The sequence below is a fragment of the Nycticebus coucang genome, chromosome 23 (genome assembly GCF_027406575.1).
Source record: "Nycticebus coucang isolate mNycCou1 chromosome 23, mNycCou1.pri, whole genome shotgun sequence".
In the NCBI taxonomy this organism is placed as follows: Eukaryota; Metazoa; Chordata; class Mammalia; order Primates; family Lorisidae; genus Nycticebus; species Nycticebus coucang.
In genome coordinates this window covers 29,247,094-29,260,598 of record NC_069802.1, presented here as the reverse complement: position 1 = coordinate 29,260,598, position 13,505 = coordinate 29,247,094, and the positions used below count along the sequence as shown (strand labels likewise).

At 40.2% G+C, this 13,505-nt stretch overlaps 1 protein-coding gene across 5 annotated transcripts in view; it reads right to left on the bottom strand.

The window, feature by feature from the left end:
* The window catches only part of KCNIP4 (potassium voltage-gated channel interacting protein 4), a 460,638-nt gene that overhangs the window by 96,348 nt on the left and 350,785 nt on the right, over nucleotides 1-13,505 (bottom strand). Inside the window, exon 1 of one of the 5 annotated variants that reach the window (XM_053577831.1) lies at nucleotides 3,018-3,118. The exons of the other annotated variants lie outside the window; for them this stretch is intronic. Within the exon in view, the coding sequence (XP_053433806.1) occupies nucleotides 3,018-3,073 (56 nt within the window). The 5' untranslated portion in view covers nucleotides 3,074-3,118. Of the gene's footprint in view, nucleotides 1-3,017; nucleotides 3,119-13,505 lie in introns of those variants that run through there. 5 annotated transcript variants of the gene reach the window in all.

Sequence of the window (13,505 nt, the reverse complement as noted above, 5' to 3'; positions counted from 1 at the left end):
ATTGATTGGAGTTTTGTAACCAATAAAGGGGGTATCAGAAAGTAGAGGGAAGGTTCTAAACGTCACCAACTTGGCAGCTATTCATGCCGATGGACAGTGTAAGAAATGCAGAGTGGGTGGTTCTGAGCTGTGCTGATTAGGCTGCTTCCTCTGGCTGTGCTTTCATGGGCATCCTGGGACGGATGTTCAAAGAGCTTTGGGCAGGTGGCTGCCTGTGGGCCACTCAGGCCAAAAGCTTGAGTAAGGCAGTCCATAGCTCATGGCCCAGGTGTCACCAGCCTCTGTCCCCATCCCATTCCTCACTCTTTTTGCAGAATTATTAGTGTCCAGTGGAACACACTCCAAGACCTGAATTATTAGAATAACTCAATATAGCATATTTATTACTTTTGTTTAACCACATGGTTAGATTGGACAAGGCCACTAATGCGTGGGCCCATCGCCTCCTTTTCCTCCAAACCACATGGGTTGTTCCCCAATGCCTTCCTGGGGGACTTTTTGGACATTTGTCTGCCTTCTCAAATGTCATAGTCAAGATGCATGGTTTCACACGGAATTTTGTAGTTTGGTAGTTTTGCTTTAATCAAAATCATTATTATATGCCACTTCTTTTAATGCCTTCATTTGAGGCACATGCAGCCTCAATTTTATTCTTCACTAAGCGAACAGGAAGATCCATTTGAAAGTTACATTTTTACCTGTCTACATTGTACAAATGACTGTGTTTTCAGTAAATATCTGATAAATTGGCAATTTTGAATCCATCTTGAAAGAGGAAAAGTAATGACTCTAATAACCACCATTCGCTGACAAATAGTGGCAATAAAAGCGCCGGCTGTTTCTATATCATAGGGGATTAGAGCTTCGGCATTTGTCTGGATTATGGCCTTCTAGGTTGGTAATGACATGTTATATTTTGTTTGTGAGATGGTGACCCAGGGTGTGCAATGAAAAAAAGAATAAAAGCAATGTACCTTGACCATAATTTTAATTTTTTGTGTATGGATTGTTACTAATCGAAGTCATTTTGTCCTGTACTTTCTCTCTACAGAATGTAATATAGGTGCTAGTAAAACAGGGTTTTTTAAATCTCTTTTATCTACTGTCCTATCTCCAAGCACAAGGAGCAAGAGCTAACACATAATATTTGTTGAATCAATCAGTGAATTAATTGTTATTATTTAATATGATCTATTACCCTTGGTCAATGCCACTGAAACCAATTGCTATTCTAGGGAGGCACCTGGGGCTCAAAGGAGTAGGGTGCTGACCCCATATACTGGAGGTGCTGGGTTCAAAGCCAGCCCCAGACAAAAACTGCAAAAAAAAAACAAAAACAAATTGCTATTCTATTCTGGGAATTTTCACCAGATGTATGGCTTTTTGGAAGATCTTTCCATATTTTCTCCACTCGTAAAGACTAGCGCAATGTTAGGGCTTTCACCTTGGAATCCATGAGCCCTATGAAATAGTGTGGCAGAATTTAGAGAGAGGAGGTGGAGAGATGAGCTGTAGCCCCCAACTCAAGGCCAGCATTTCACCTCATTTTATAACAACCCATTTCCTTACTAGCAAAAGAGTTCCTTGATGCTTGAAAAAAAAAATTGTGTAAAAAAGAATATTTGCACTTGTGGAATATTTTTAAATGCACATTATAAATTATATACAGCATCTTTACAAAATAAATTGATAGTTTTCGTTCAGATAGCCTCTATTTTCTACTCCTTAAGGATGGATGCCACAAAATTGAGAGAAAAAGAACGAGGGTGAGGGTGAGCCTGCTGTGAGTACACAGTTATTTAATCAGCTATTAATCTAAGTGTTACTGTGAAGATATTTTGTGGATATGTTTAATGCCCTCGATCTATTGACGTTAGGGAAAGGGTAGAGTAACTTGAATAATGGATGGGCCTCATCTAATCAGGCAAAGGCCTCCGCAAAAATTTAGGCTTCCTAGAGAAGAAGAAATTTTGACTCAAGACTTCTGCATCAAATCATTCCTGAGTTTCTAGCTGCCAATGTCCCCTATGAATTTATTTATTTATTTATTTATTTACTTTTATTGAGACAGAGTCTTAAGCTGTCACTCTGGGTAGAGTGCTGTGGCATCACAGCTCACAGCAACCTCAAACTCTTGAGCCTAAGTGATTCTCTTGCCTCAGCCTCCCAAGTAGCTGGGACTACAGGTGCCTGCCACAATGCCCAGCTATTTTTTCTTTGTTGTTGTTGTTGCTGTTGTTGCAGTTGTCATTGTTGTTTAGCTGGCCTGGACTGGGTTTGAACCTACCATCCTCGGTGTATGTAGCTGGCACACTAACCACTGAGCTGTGGGTGCCGCCCTCCCTTATGAATTTTGAAGGTAGCAGTCCCCAGAGACAATTCCTTCAAATACATCTCTTTACATCTATTTGTACATATATGCGTGCAGCTGCCTATGTGTATGTGTAACTATGTGTGTGTGTGTGTGTGTTATCTAAGTATATATAAATTGGTTCTGTTTTTCTAGAGGATCCTAACTGATACAGAAAGAGTAAATAAAATCACATCTATTTAAATGTTTTAGACTTTGTATATTTATGTCTAATCTAATCATACATCTGAGGTTTGACAGTATCTAAATTACACATGTAGTGTTTGAGAGTCAAAAAATGTACAAGGCAATACGGTTAAAGCGTCCAACAGCTCTGCTATCAAGTTAGGCAATAGAAATCTTGAGGATAACTAGAGGCTAATTCCCCATCCCTGAGAATCAAACAAAAATGCCTCAGTATTTGGAAGGACAGGCTCCTGTCACTAACACCAGGCCGTCAGTCTGCCAAGTAGGAAATGCCTCGGAATTGCCCTAGAGTTCTCCTGGGCATTTAGGTAAAACATAAGCACATAAATAGTGTTGGTTTTGCGGAGTAGTATATATTGGTTCTTTTTAGAAGCAGAGAAGGGCAAAGCATGCAGACCTAAACAAACAAAACGAGCAAACAGGTTGGGGGGAAAAAAAGAAACACACACAAAAAACAAACTTGCTTTGAATAGCAGGAGACGACGTTTTGGCAGCTGAGCAGGGTAAGAGTTTCATGAGCCGCTCTTTAATGCTGCGTTTGGTGTTGTTCTGAGCGTAGAGGAAACCTAGAAGATACAGGAGCAGTCCTGTTAATGCTGTGTCTGCGGAGACAAGCCGGCCATGCTGCAGCGGGGACCAGGGAAGCCAGGCGGGCAGGACAGGGCAGGCAGCCATCCCATCCGGCAAGCACAGGCGGTGGGTGGGACCCCCAAAGGAACTAAAAAGCCTGAAGTTTCTGTTCTTCTCTTTATTTTTTTAAAAATATTTTCCTTATATTGCATTAGAGACCATGATTAGCAAGTGAAAGACGTGTTGGACGGCAAGATTAAAATTTGGTAGCTTTTTTTGGCTCTTAGATCAGGTATAAAACAAATATCACTGAAAATGTTAAGTGGATTGAAATGTCAATATTTAAAACCAGCGGTAAGGGCTCACACGACAATTTGCGGTTCTCATTGCTTTGATCACAGAGGGGACAGACGCTTCCCCGTGAACCATTCACACTGCAATCGCGTGTTAGTACCTTTGCCTTCCTGAAAGTGAGAAAGTGAATATCCTTGATATCCAGCTTTATTAGCATATATCGACATGGCCAGAGATGTGGCAATCTTTCATCATTTTTTCCATGTGGACCTTAATGGAAACTTATTCAAGCATGGTAATTCCAAAAGATGCAAGGTATTTTTCTAAGACATTAACCCAGAAATAGACGGTATAGTATCTGTGACTTTGTAAGTTTGGAGAGGACTCAAGAAAAATTAATGGTCATGTGAGCAAGGTAGTGAACTGCCGAAACAACTTTTGGTGTCAGGAACCAACTTTCCAACTTATCATCACTTGCCTACACTGAGGTCTCAGACACCTGAATTAGTTAATATGTATTACCTCTCCCAAATCAGTAAGGAAAGTATCACAACATAAACCAACAGCAAGAAACCATCTTTATAATATGAACCTGGCAAAATCATCACTTTCCCCCCTACTTTTCCATTCCAACATGTGTAAAAGTGGGGACACCCTGCTCCCTACCCAAGTGCTAACACAAGAGGTGAAGTCACATCCACAGGTGTCTGTGGAGGACTGGCCCCACGGGTCACTCAAAAGGAGATTCCTTACTGGCCTTCCACAATCAAGGCATGCAAATGACAATTCAGGTCTACAAGTGAGATCTAGCAGCTAAAACCAAAGCGTGCACATTAATAATGAATTATAAGTTTATCTTTACAGGTAACAGAGCAGAGACAAGCCAGAATCAGACATTCTTGCACCTCACGAGGGACATTTGCATAATCAATGCTTCCCTCTCTCACTTTTTCTCTTCTAACAGTCCCTTTATCTTATATAAAATGTGGACAGTAGATTTCCTGGGCCTCATAAGAATGTAGGCTATCTACTATGAAACTAATTTGGGACTCTCACATGAAAGCTATAACCCAGCTACAACTTAACAATAGGGGGAAGTGGGAAAGGGGGGAGGTGGGTAGAGGGAGGGGAATCGGTGGGATCACACCTGTGGTGCATATTACAGGGGTATTTGCGAAACTTGGTAGATGTAGAATGTAAATGTTTTGGCACAGTAACTGAGATAACGCCGGAAAGGCTATGTTAACCACTGGGATAAAAATGTGTCAAATGGTTTATGAAGTGAGTGTATGATGCCCCATAATCATATCATTGTATACACTTATGATTTAATAAAAAAAAAAAAAAAAAAAAAAAAAGAATGTAGGCTATCGCCCGTTTGCCTGGGGAGGAGAACAGGCCTGCTGTTTTTCTTTCCATTTGCCTTTAAATGCTGAAACTTCTAAATTCCCCTGGGGGAAGAACCACACTTCTGCCTGTGGTTCATGAATTTTTTGTTTTTTTTTGCCCCAAGTGTGTCCTCAACTTTGGCTTAATAAACCTCCTTTGATTGAGATTTTTGCCTTGGTCACTCATTTGGGTCAACAGTCGGAGTAATACAACAGTCCTCACCACAAGGCTACTGATGATGTATTTCCATCGGGGGCTGGTCCACCCACCACCAGTGTCCATTGGCCTAAATGCTTATGTGTGTGGGATTGAGGGGAAAGTGACAAAATAAAGTACTAAATACACACATCAAATCGGTCATTCTCTTGCTCAAAAGTCCACTAAAATCTTCCTGTTACCCTTTATAAAACATGCGTGCTTCCTATCAAGGACCCCAAGCGTGGGATGGTCCTGCCTCACTCTCTGATAGCATTTTCTACCACTCTCCATCATCAGCAATGGCCACTGGACCCTTCCTGCCTTTGCTGGAGCTCACCAAGCAGAACTCCTCTGGTCTTGACACTCTTGTGATGTCACTTGATATCCCAAGGGCTAGACGAGGGTGTGGCACATAATGTAACGTTAACACAAGTCTAAATAACAGCCAATCTCATTTCGCAGATTAGCTTCTAAATGCAGGTAGATAATGGGGGACATCTGAACCTCCAGGGGACAAAGACAGGTGCCCTGAGCAATTGCCATACCTGGGAGAGGAAGGAATGCCCTCCCTGCCAATGTGCCAAACAGAACTTAGCAGGCCAAGTGTGAAGGAATGCAGAGGATCCCCAGCCTGCAGCAGCTCAGGGGCAACAGGGGGGGTGACCCAGAGCAACCTAAGGCTAATTACCATGTCGATAGCTTAAATCTCATTGCATTTTACCTGTTCCAATGGGCATTAAGAGAAGCTCATGACATATCTATGTGCAGAGTAAGACTTGGGTTATATGACGCCTGACTGTCAGGTCCTGCCTTTTGGTGAACTGCTATCTGGGTCATTTGGCTTCTCCACCCCTTGAAACTGCTTGTATCTGCTACCTGCAGCCTTGGTCCCTGCCTATCATTCCTCACTGAGAGACATGGACCCCCCAAATCTTTGGAGTTAGGAGCTGAAGGTCCCTCTTCTGTAGCTGCTTCAAACTGAGCCTGGACGATACCCTCCAGCCTCCATAACCTCTTTCAAGGGCTACAGGTGGACGTTACTTCATCCAGGGGCTCCAGGGATGGCAGTATTATCTCGCTCAGGGATGGGGTAGAGTTCTTGACTTAGCACAGGCTTCGTGTGGAATAGCTGAAGCCTATATATCCCGGCTGTTGTAGACAGTGGAAAACACTGAGAGTATCTGGGCTGCATCTTCCTGGGGTCCCAGGTCAACTACTGGCCCCAAATATTGCTGGGCCTTCTTCCCTTCCTTGAACCACTTCTGCCAATTTAGAGACGTTGACTGATTTCATGGAAAGGGCCTTCATCCCTCCTATAAGGCACACTATTATATCCTTGAGGAGGTGGGGTCCTCTGAACAGTTCCACCCTGGGTCCCCATGGGGGCCTGCTAGATGTCCAGGTGGAAAATGTTGATTCAATCCATAAACCTGACAGGCTGTGCAAATCCTGTCTCTTTGGTCTAGTGCTCGGACATGATTTGGGATTCATGCTTATTGAAAATTGTGCCAAATCCTTTTGCAATCAACCACAAACCATTCACCATTAAGAAAGACTGACAGTGCTGGTGACTGTACATGAGCGGGGGCAAAATACCTAAGCTTCATTTAGTAACTTTGTAAATTTTGGAGGAAGAAAATTGACCTTCCTAATTGACCTGCTTTATTTTGCTTGATTGTAAAACAGTACCTTGTCTATCATTTAGTTCAGAACAAGGCAGCCAGAAGACACTAGAATTTGCTGAAAATAATCTACTGATTGCAAATGCAAATAGATACCTTTGATGACTTAGAGATCCCTACCACTCATGAAAACAACCTACTAATGAAAACAAACGCTGGTCTGTCAGCCTCTCAGCTTCTCTTGGTCTCTATCGTCATCTTCAATAATTCCCTTGTCTTTCTTTTTTAATCTTTGTCCTTTGTTTCATCTTTGTCTCCCTCTTCTCTGTCCCGGAGTTTCTCTGCCTCCATGACTCTCTCTCTTTGTTCTTCTGTTTCTATTTGTGTCTCTCCTTTATCTTTTTCTTCTCTCTCTCTCTCTGCCACTGACTCAGTCTCCCTCTCCATCAAGGCAGGGTCCTACCTGAGCTTCCTTCCCTTGGTGTTGATTGTGAACTTACGAAACACTTAGGGAGAGCTTTAGTCTGCTAAGAACAGAATAATTCTCATAAATCATCCTAGGCAAACATTGGGAAATCACAAAATGGCCCAAAGCTACAATATCCTCCAAAGCCAGTACTAAGTGCCCGTGATTGTCCATATTACTGCCCTACCTACTGACAGAGGTAGCCAGAGAAGAGAAGAAAACAACAAAATGAAAAATGCATGAGTTTTCTTTGAGATCTCTTAACATTCATCATTGAAGCCCAATTTTTCTTTGCTCCTCTGAACAAATTGCCAAAACTATGGATATGGGGATCTTTTGTGTGTGAGTTTGGAAATTATGTGGAATTCCCTATAATTAGGGTGACAAATGGTCCTGGGCTTTCTAGGACGCTGACAGTTCATGAGCATTGTTCTAACATCCCTTCTGTCAGTATCCCTGTCATTTTAGATGGCAAATTATATGGTCATGCGATATTAGCAGTCAACGTGGTCTGTTCCCACAGACTAATGTAGTCATTGACTAAATGACTATTTTACTATACCATAAATAATGCCAATGGTGCAAATTCATTTTTAAAATAGCTATAATTAGTAGAAAAGATAAAACAGGCTGTTAAAGTGTAAGTATTTGGGGACATGTTAAAGATCGCATTTTTTTGTAGACAGATTTGAAACTTTTAAACTTCTAATTCTTTAGAAAGAATTAATTTGAATCTGAACTCTGCCCTTTTTTGTTTGTAGGACTTTGGAAAAGTAATGTAACTTCACTGAGCCTCTTTGATCTCACTTGTGTATGAAAATAATAATGATGCCTGTCTTTGGTATCACCTGGGCTGTGAGAAGGCTCAAATGAGGTTACATAGACACAGCTGCTGGCTAGAAAAATGTCCCCACTCACCTTACTTTGGTGAATGCTGGGAGAAATGTATTTGAGGCTCAAAACCCAAAGCAAATTGGAAAATTTCAAAAATCACAGCATTTAGGCCAGGCACTGTGGCTCAGGCCTGTAATCCTAGTACCTAGGGAGGCCAAAGTTGGAGGATCTCTTGAACTCAGGAGTTCAAGGACAGTCTGATGCTGGGCATGATGGCTCAGGCCTGTAAGCCTAGCACTCTGGGAGGCCGAGGCAGGTGGATTGCCCTGAGCTCAGAGCTTAGAGGTTGGAGACTAGCCTGAGCCAGTGTGAGACCCTGTCTCTACAAAACAACAACAACAATAACAACAACAAAAAAAACAAGCTGGGCTTTGTGGTAGGTGCCAGTAATCCTAGCTACTTGGGAGGCTGAGGCAAGAGAATCACTTAAGCCCAAGAGTTGGAGGTTGCTGTGAGCTATGATATCACAGCACTCTACCAAGGGCCACAAAGTAAGACTCTATCTCAATAAAAAATAAATACATAAATAAATAAAAGGAAAAAAGAAAATAAAAAAAAACCTTCAAACTAAGACAATTGAAAACAAAATTCCAAAAAAAAGAAAAAAATAACAGCCTGAACAAGGGTAAGACCATCTCTATTAAAAATAAAAAAATTAGCCAGGCATCATGATGGGCACCTGTAGTCCCATCTAGTTGGGAGGCTAAGACAGGAGGATCACTTGAGCCCAGGAGTTGAAGTTAATGTGACCTAAGCTGCGGCCATGGCCTTCTAGTCTAGGCAATGGAGTGAGACTGTCTCAAAAAAAAAAATAAATAAAAATAAAAAAGAATGACTAGTATCTTTTTTGATGCAGCGGAAGTAAAGCATCCCCCACACTCAAATCTCCCTCTTGATACTGCCTCTTTAATAATAATTATATTAAAAATGTGCATTAAACTGAAAATCCTAGTATACTATTTATTTTCCTCAAGCTGACACAAATAACTCATGTTTATTTTTAATGTATTTTTTAATTTGAGGCATTCATAATCATTATAAACCTCAATTTTCCCTTTGGGATAAGTCAATCATGTCTTTAAAAGCATAATGTCAACTATAATTGACTAAATTTGATTCTTCAGATGGCAAGAGACCACAAATATAATTGATAAATTGATTTTTATTAAAGGTCAGGATTATGGAATTTTTTTTTCCATTATGAATCACTCTCCTCCTCCAACATCATGTGTAATCACTAGCATGTATTCTTAGCACAGCCGAGGTGACCCTGTTCATTTTATGATTGACCAATCACCTGACTACCGTCCTTTAATGACATTTTTGAAAAGAGTTAAACAAACAAACAAAAAGGACCTCACTTCTTTCTTTGGTTCTTCTTCTTTTTTTTTTTTTTTTTAGCTTCTACTAGAACAATATCCTACAGAATCTCACAGTCCATTATAAGAACATTGGCTCCTGGTCAGACTTAAGTAGGGAGAAATCAGGGGATTTTTCAAGCAGAAGAGTGATGTAATGTTTAATTCAATAATATGAATTAAGCACCTACTCACAACAAAGAGTGTCGCTGCTATTGCCAAGCTTGCAGTCTAACGGGGAAAGATTAACAGTAGAACCAGGAATGAATTGAGCAATAAAACAAAAAAGTCCTCTAAATTTCACCTTGAATATGATCTTGCCCCAGATAAATAATGCCTAAAATGTTCTTACAATGCTCTCAACAATAATAACAAAAACAACTTTCTGTGTGCCAAATACTTTACAGGCATTATATCATTAACCTTCACAGGTGGCAGGTAATATGAAAGCCAAATCACAGCTGAGAAATTAAAGGAGAAGCGGTTCAGAGGAGAGGTATCAGGAGTACTCGTCCACCTGTCTGACTCTGGGGTCTGTCAGCCTGACATCGGTGCTGCATTAACAACGGCTCCACAATACAGCTGACTTTACTTGTTGAATACGTCTAATTGAGGTTTAGCTATAGAATTTTTGCTTCACTTCACAGCATGGTTTTTATTTACTTCTCTGCTTTCTCAGTTTTCTTCACCCATCCAATCTCAAATACGGTCTTGAAAACTCGGTTTCCAGTATCCCTTTGCTAGACACGTTGCTTCTAATTCCATTTTCCTTGGGACATCCATCAAATTCCTGGTAGCATTAAAAAATAATAATGCAGTTGAGGAGAAAGCTACACTGGAGATCCAATTTCTTCATCTGAAAAATGGGGCTAATAACACATGACACTTACTAATCTCTGGGAAGTTAGGAGATGAATGAAGTAATTGTTTCTGTGAAATACCTCAACAGCCAGGAGAAATAACACAGGCTCGTAATACAGTATAACTTCCAGTGTGAGAGATGACTTTCGTGTAAGGCCTTTTGGGTCACTGTATTCAATCTTTATCTCCTAACAATATATTTATTCTTTAAAATAAGAAGAATTTTATTTCATTTGACCAAAGCTATTTATTGAATATGAGGTAGACCCTGTGCTAGGCATTTGGGGTGAAAATTAAATAAGACATTTAATGAAGCATTTACAATCTTGTGGATAACATTACTGGGCTCTGATTTTTTGTTAGAATCAGAGTGGTTTATAAAATAATTAGCATTCCTGATCACTCCAGATCAATTGAGTCAGGTGATTCACATGGGAAGCCAAACTTGAAAATCACTGTCCTGTTCTGGGCTAATTTGACAAGAGAAAGAATTGTTGGTTTGGTAGTTTTGCTATTGAAAACTAATTCTTGGTAGGGTTGAGCTGGAGCTTTTTTTGCTCACACAAATTAGTTTTTTTTTTTTAATGCATTGATTCAACCATTAAAAATATATATATTTTACTTAAAACTTTGGGTTTCTGGCTTCTCACCAGAAATTGGAAGAACAGGCAATTTTTCACCTGCATTCCTAGATGGCCACACTTGGATGGGTCTGGGAATACGTGCATTTTCAGTTTGCCACACTTCCCTCTGTTTCCCATGACACCCAAGACAACAGACTAGTCAATTGCTATTTATCTTGGTCCCGTAACTCATTTACATTAGCTGCCTGGCTTCCGTAGGAATTTAACTTTTTTACTTTCATCATGTTGTTTCAACCTGGATTGCACTGGGTCAGATGGTGTTCTTTAAAAATTTATGTTTACCTGAAATTTCAGAATGTGCCCTTATTTGGAAATAGAATCTTTGCAAATGTAATTAGTTAAGATTAATTCGAAGAGGATGAAGGTCGTCCCTCTATCGGATGACTGGTATCTTTATGAGAAGAGAGGACACACACACACACGTGCGCACGCTCACGCAGCAAAGATTATGTGAAGATAGAGGCAAAGACTGGAGTGAAACCACCTAAAGCTGAGGAGTGCCAGTGATTTCCAGCAACTATCAGCAGTTAGGAGAGAGGCAAGGACCAGATTCTTCCTCAGAGCCTCCACAAAGTGCCACACCTGCTGACACCTTAATTAAGACTTCTGGCCTCCTAAATTGTGAGAGAATGCATTTCTCTTGTTTTATGCTACCTAGTTAGGAAATTTGTTGCAGCAACCCAAGAAACTAATGCATATGTCAATTAAAAGATTTTTTAAAACAGGGAAAATAAAACCCACTATGGTCACATATTCATCCTCTACCTTATGTATGTTTAGAACATTGTCTTAACACAAGAGTCTTCAGAAAGACAGGGTGTTGCACTTGTGATGGCTTCTTATGAGTACTGATAATTTTTTTTTTTTTTTTTGTTGGGGATTCATTGAGGGTACAATAAGCCAGGTTACACTGATTGCAATTGTTAGGTAAAGTCCCTCTTGCAATCATGTCTTGCCCCCATAAAGTGTGACACACACCAAGGCCCCTCCCCATCCCTCTTTCTGCTTCCCCCCATAATCTTAATTGTCATTAATTGTCCTCATATCAAAATTGAGTACATAGGATTCATGCTTCTCCATTCTTGTGATGCTTTACTAAGAATAATGTCTTCCACGTCCATCTAGGTTAATACGAAGGATGTAAAGTCTCCATTTTTTTTAATGGCTGAATAGTATTCCATGGTATACATATGCCACAGCTTGTTAATCCATTCCTGAGTTGGTGGGCATTTAGGCTGTTTCCACATTTTGGCGATTGTAAATTGAGCTGCAATAAACAGTCTAGTACAAGTGTCCTTATCATCAAAGGATTTTTTTCCTTCTGGGTAGATGCCCAGTAATGGGATTGCAGGATCAAATGGGAGGTCTAGCTTGAGTGCTTTGAGGTTTCTCCATACTTCCCTCCAAAAAGGTTGTACTACTTTGCAGTCCCACCAGCAGTGTAAAAGTGTTCCCTTTTCTCCACATCCACGCCAGCATCTGCAGTTTTGAGATTTTGTGATGTGGGTCATTCTCACTGGGGTTAGATGATATCTCAGGGTTGTTTTGATTTGCATTTCTCTAATATATAGAGATGATGAACATTTTTTCATGTGTTTGTTAGCCATTTGTCTGTCATCTTTAGAGAAAGTTCTATTCATGTCTCTTGCCCATTGATATATGGGATTGTTGGATTTTTTCATGTGGATTAATTTGAGTTCTCTGTAGATCCTAGTTATCAAGCTTTTGTCTGATTGAAAATATGCAAATATCCTTTCCCATTGTGTAGGTTGTCTCTTTGCTTTGGTTATTGTCTCCTTAGCTGTATAGAAGCTTTTCAGTTTAATGAAGTCCCATTTGTTTATTTTTGTTGTTGTTGCAATTGCCATGGGAAAGACTCCCTATTCAACAAATGGTGTTGGGAGAACTGGATGTCTACATGTAAAAGACTGAAACTGGACCCACATCTTTCCCCACTCACAAAAATTGATTCAAGATGGATAAAGGACTTAAATTTAAGGCATGAAACAATAAAAATCCTCAAAGAAAGCATAGGAAAAACACTGGAAGATATTGGCCTGGGGGAAAGACTTCATGAAGTACTGATAATTTTTGCAAATTGCTACCAAGCATATGCATCCCAGGAAAATGGCCCATATGTACTCCAGTTGAGTGGAGTTCTATTTGTGAAATTGACATGCACTTTTAGGATTAGACAAATCTCAGATGAGGTTAAGCATTCACAGAAATCTAAACTAAAAGTAAGTATCTTCCAGTTTGTGTTTTAATTAATCAATCAATCACGTATTTATTGACTATCTGGTGACTTTCTATATCATTGAGGTTAATGGTCACATTCCTTACAATGGCCAACAAAACACATACAGTTCCCCCAAATCATCTTTCTCATTTCCTTTTTTGCTGTCATAATTCTGCCTTTGTCCCTTGTTGGTCACTATGTCTGAAAATCTTATTTCAAAACTTTTCAACACAACTCCCTCACCTCCTTGGGTCCCTAGTCCTGTGTTATCATCTCGGTGAGGCCATCTCTCAACATCTTACCTTAAACTGTATCCTCACAAACCACTCCCTATTCCTGCTTTATTTTACCCCACAAATGTAAATATTATGGGCAAAATTCTATTCCTTCAAATTCATGGAGTGAGCCCCAAC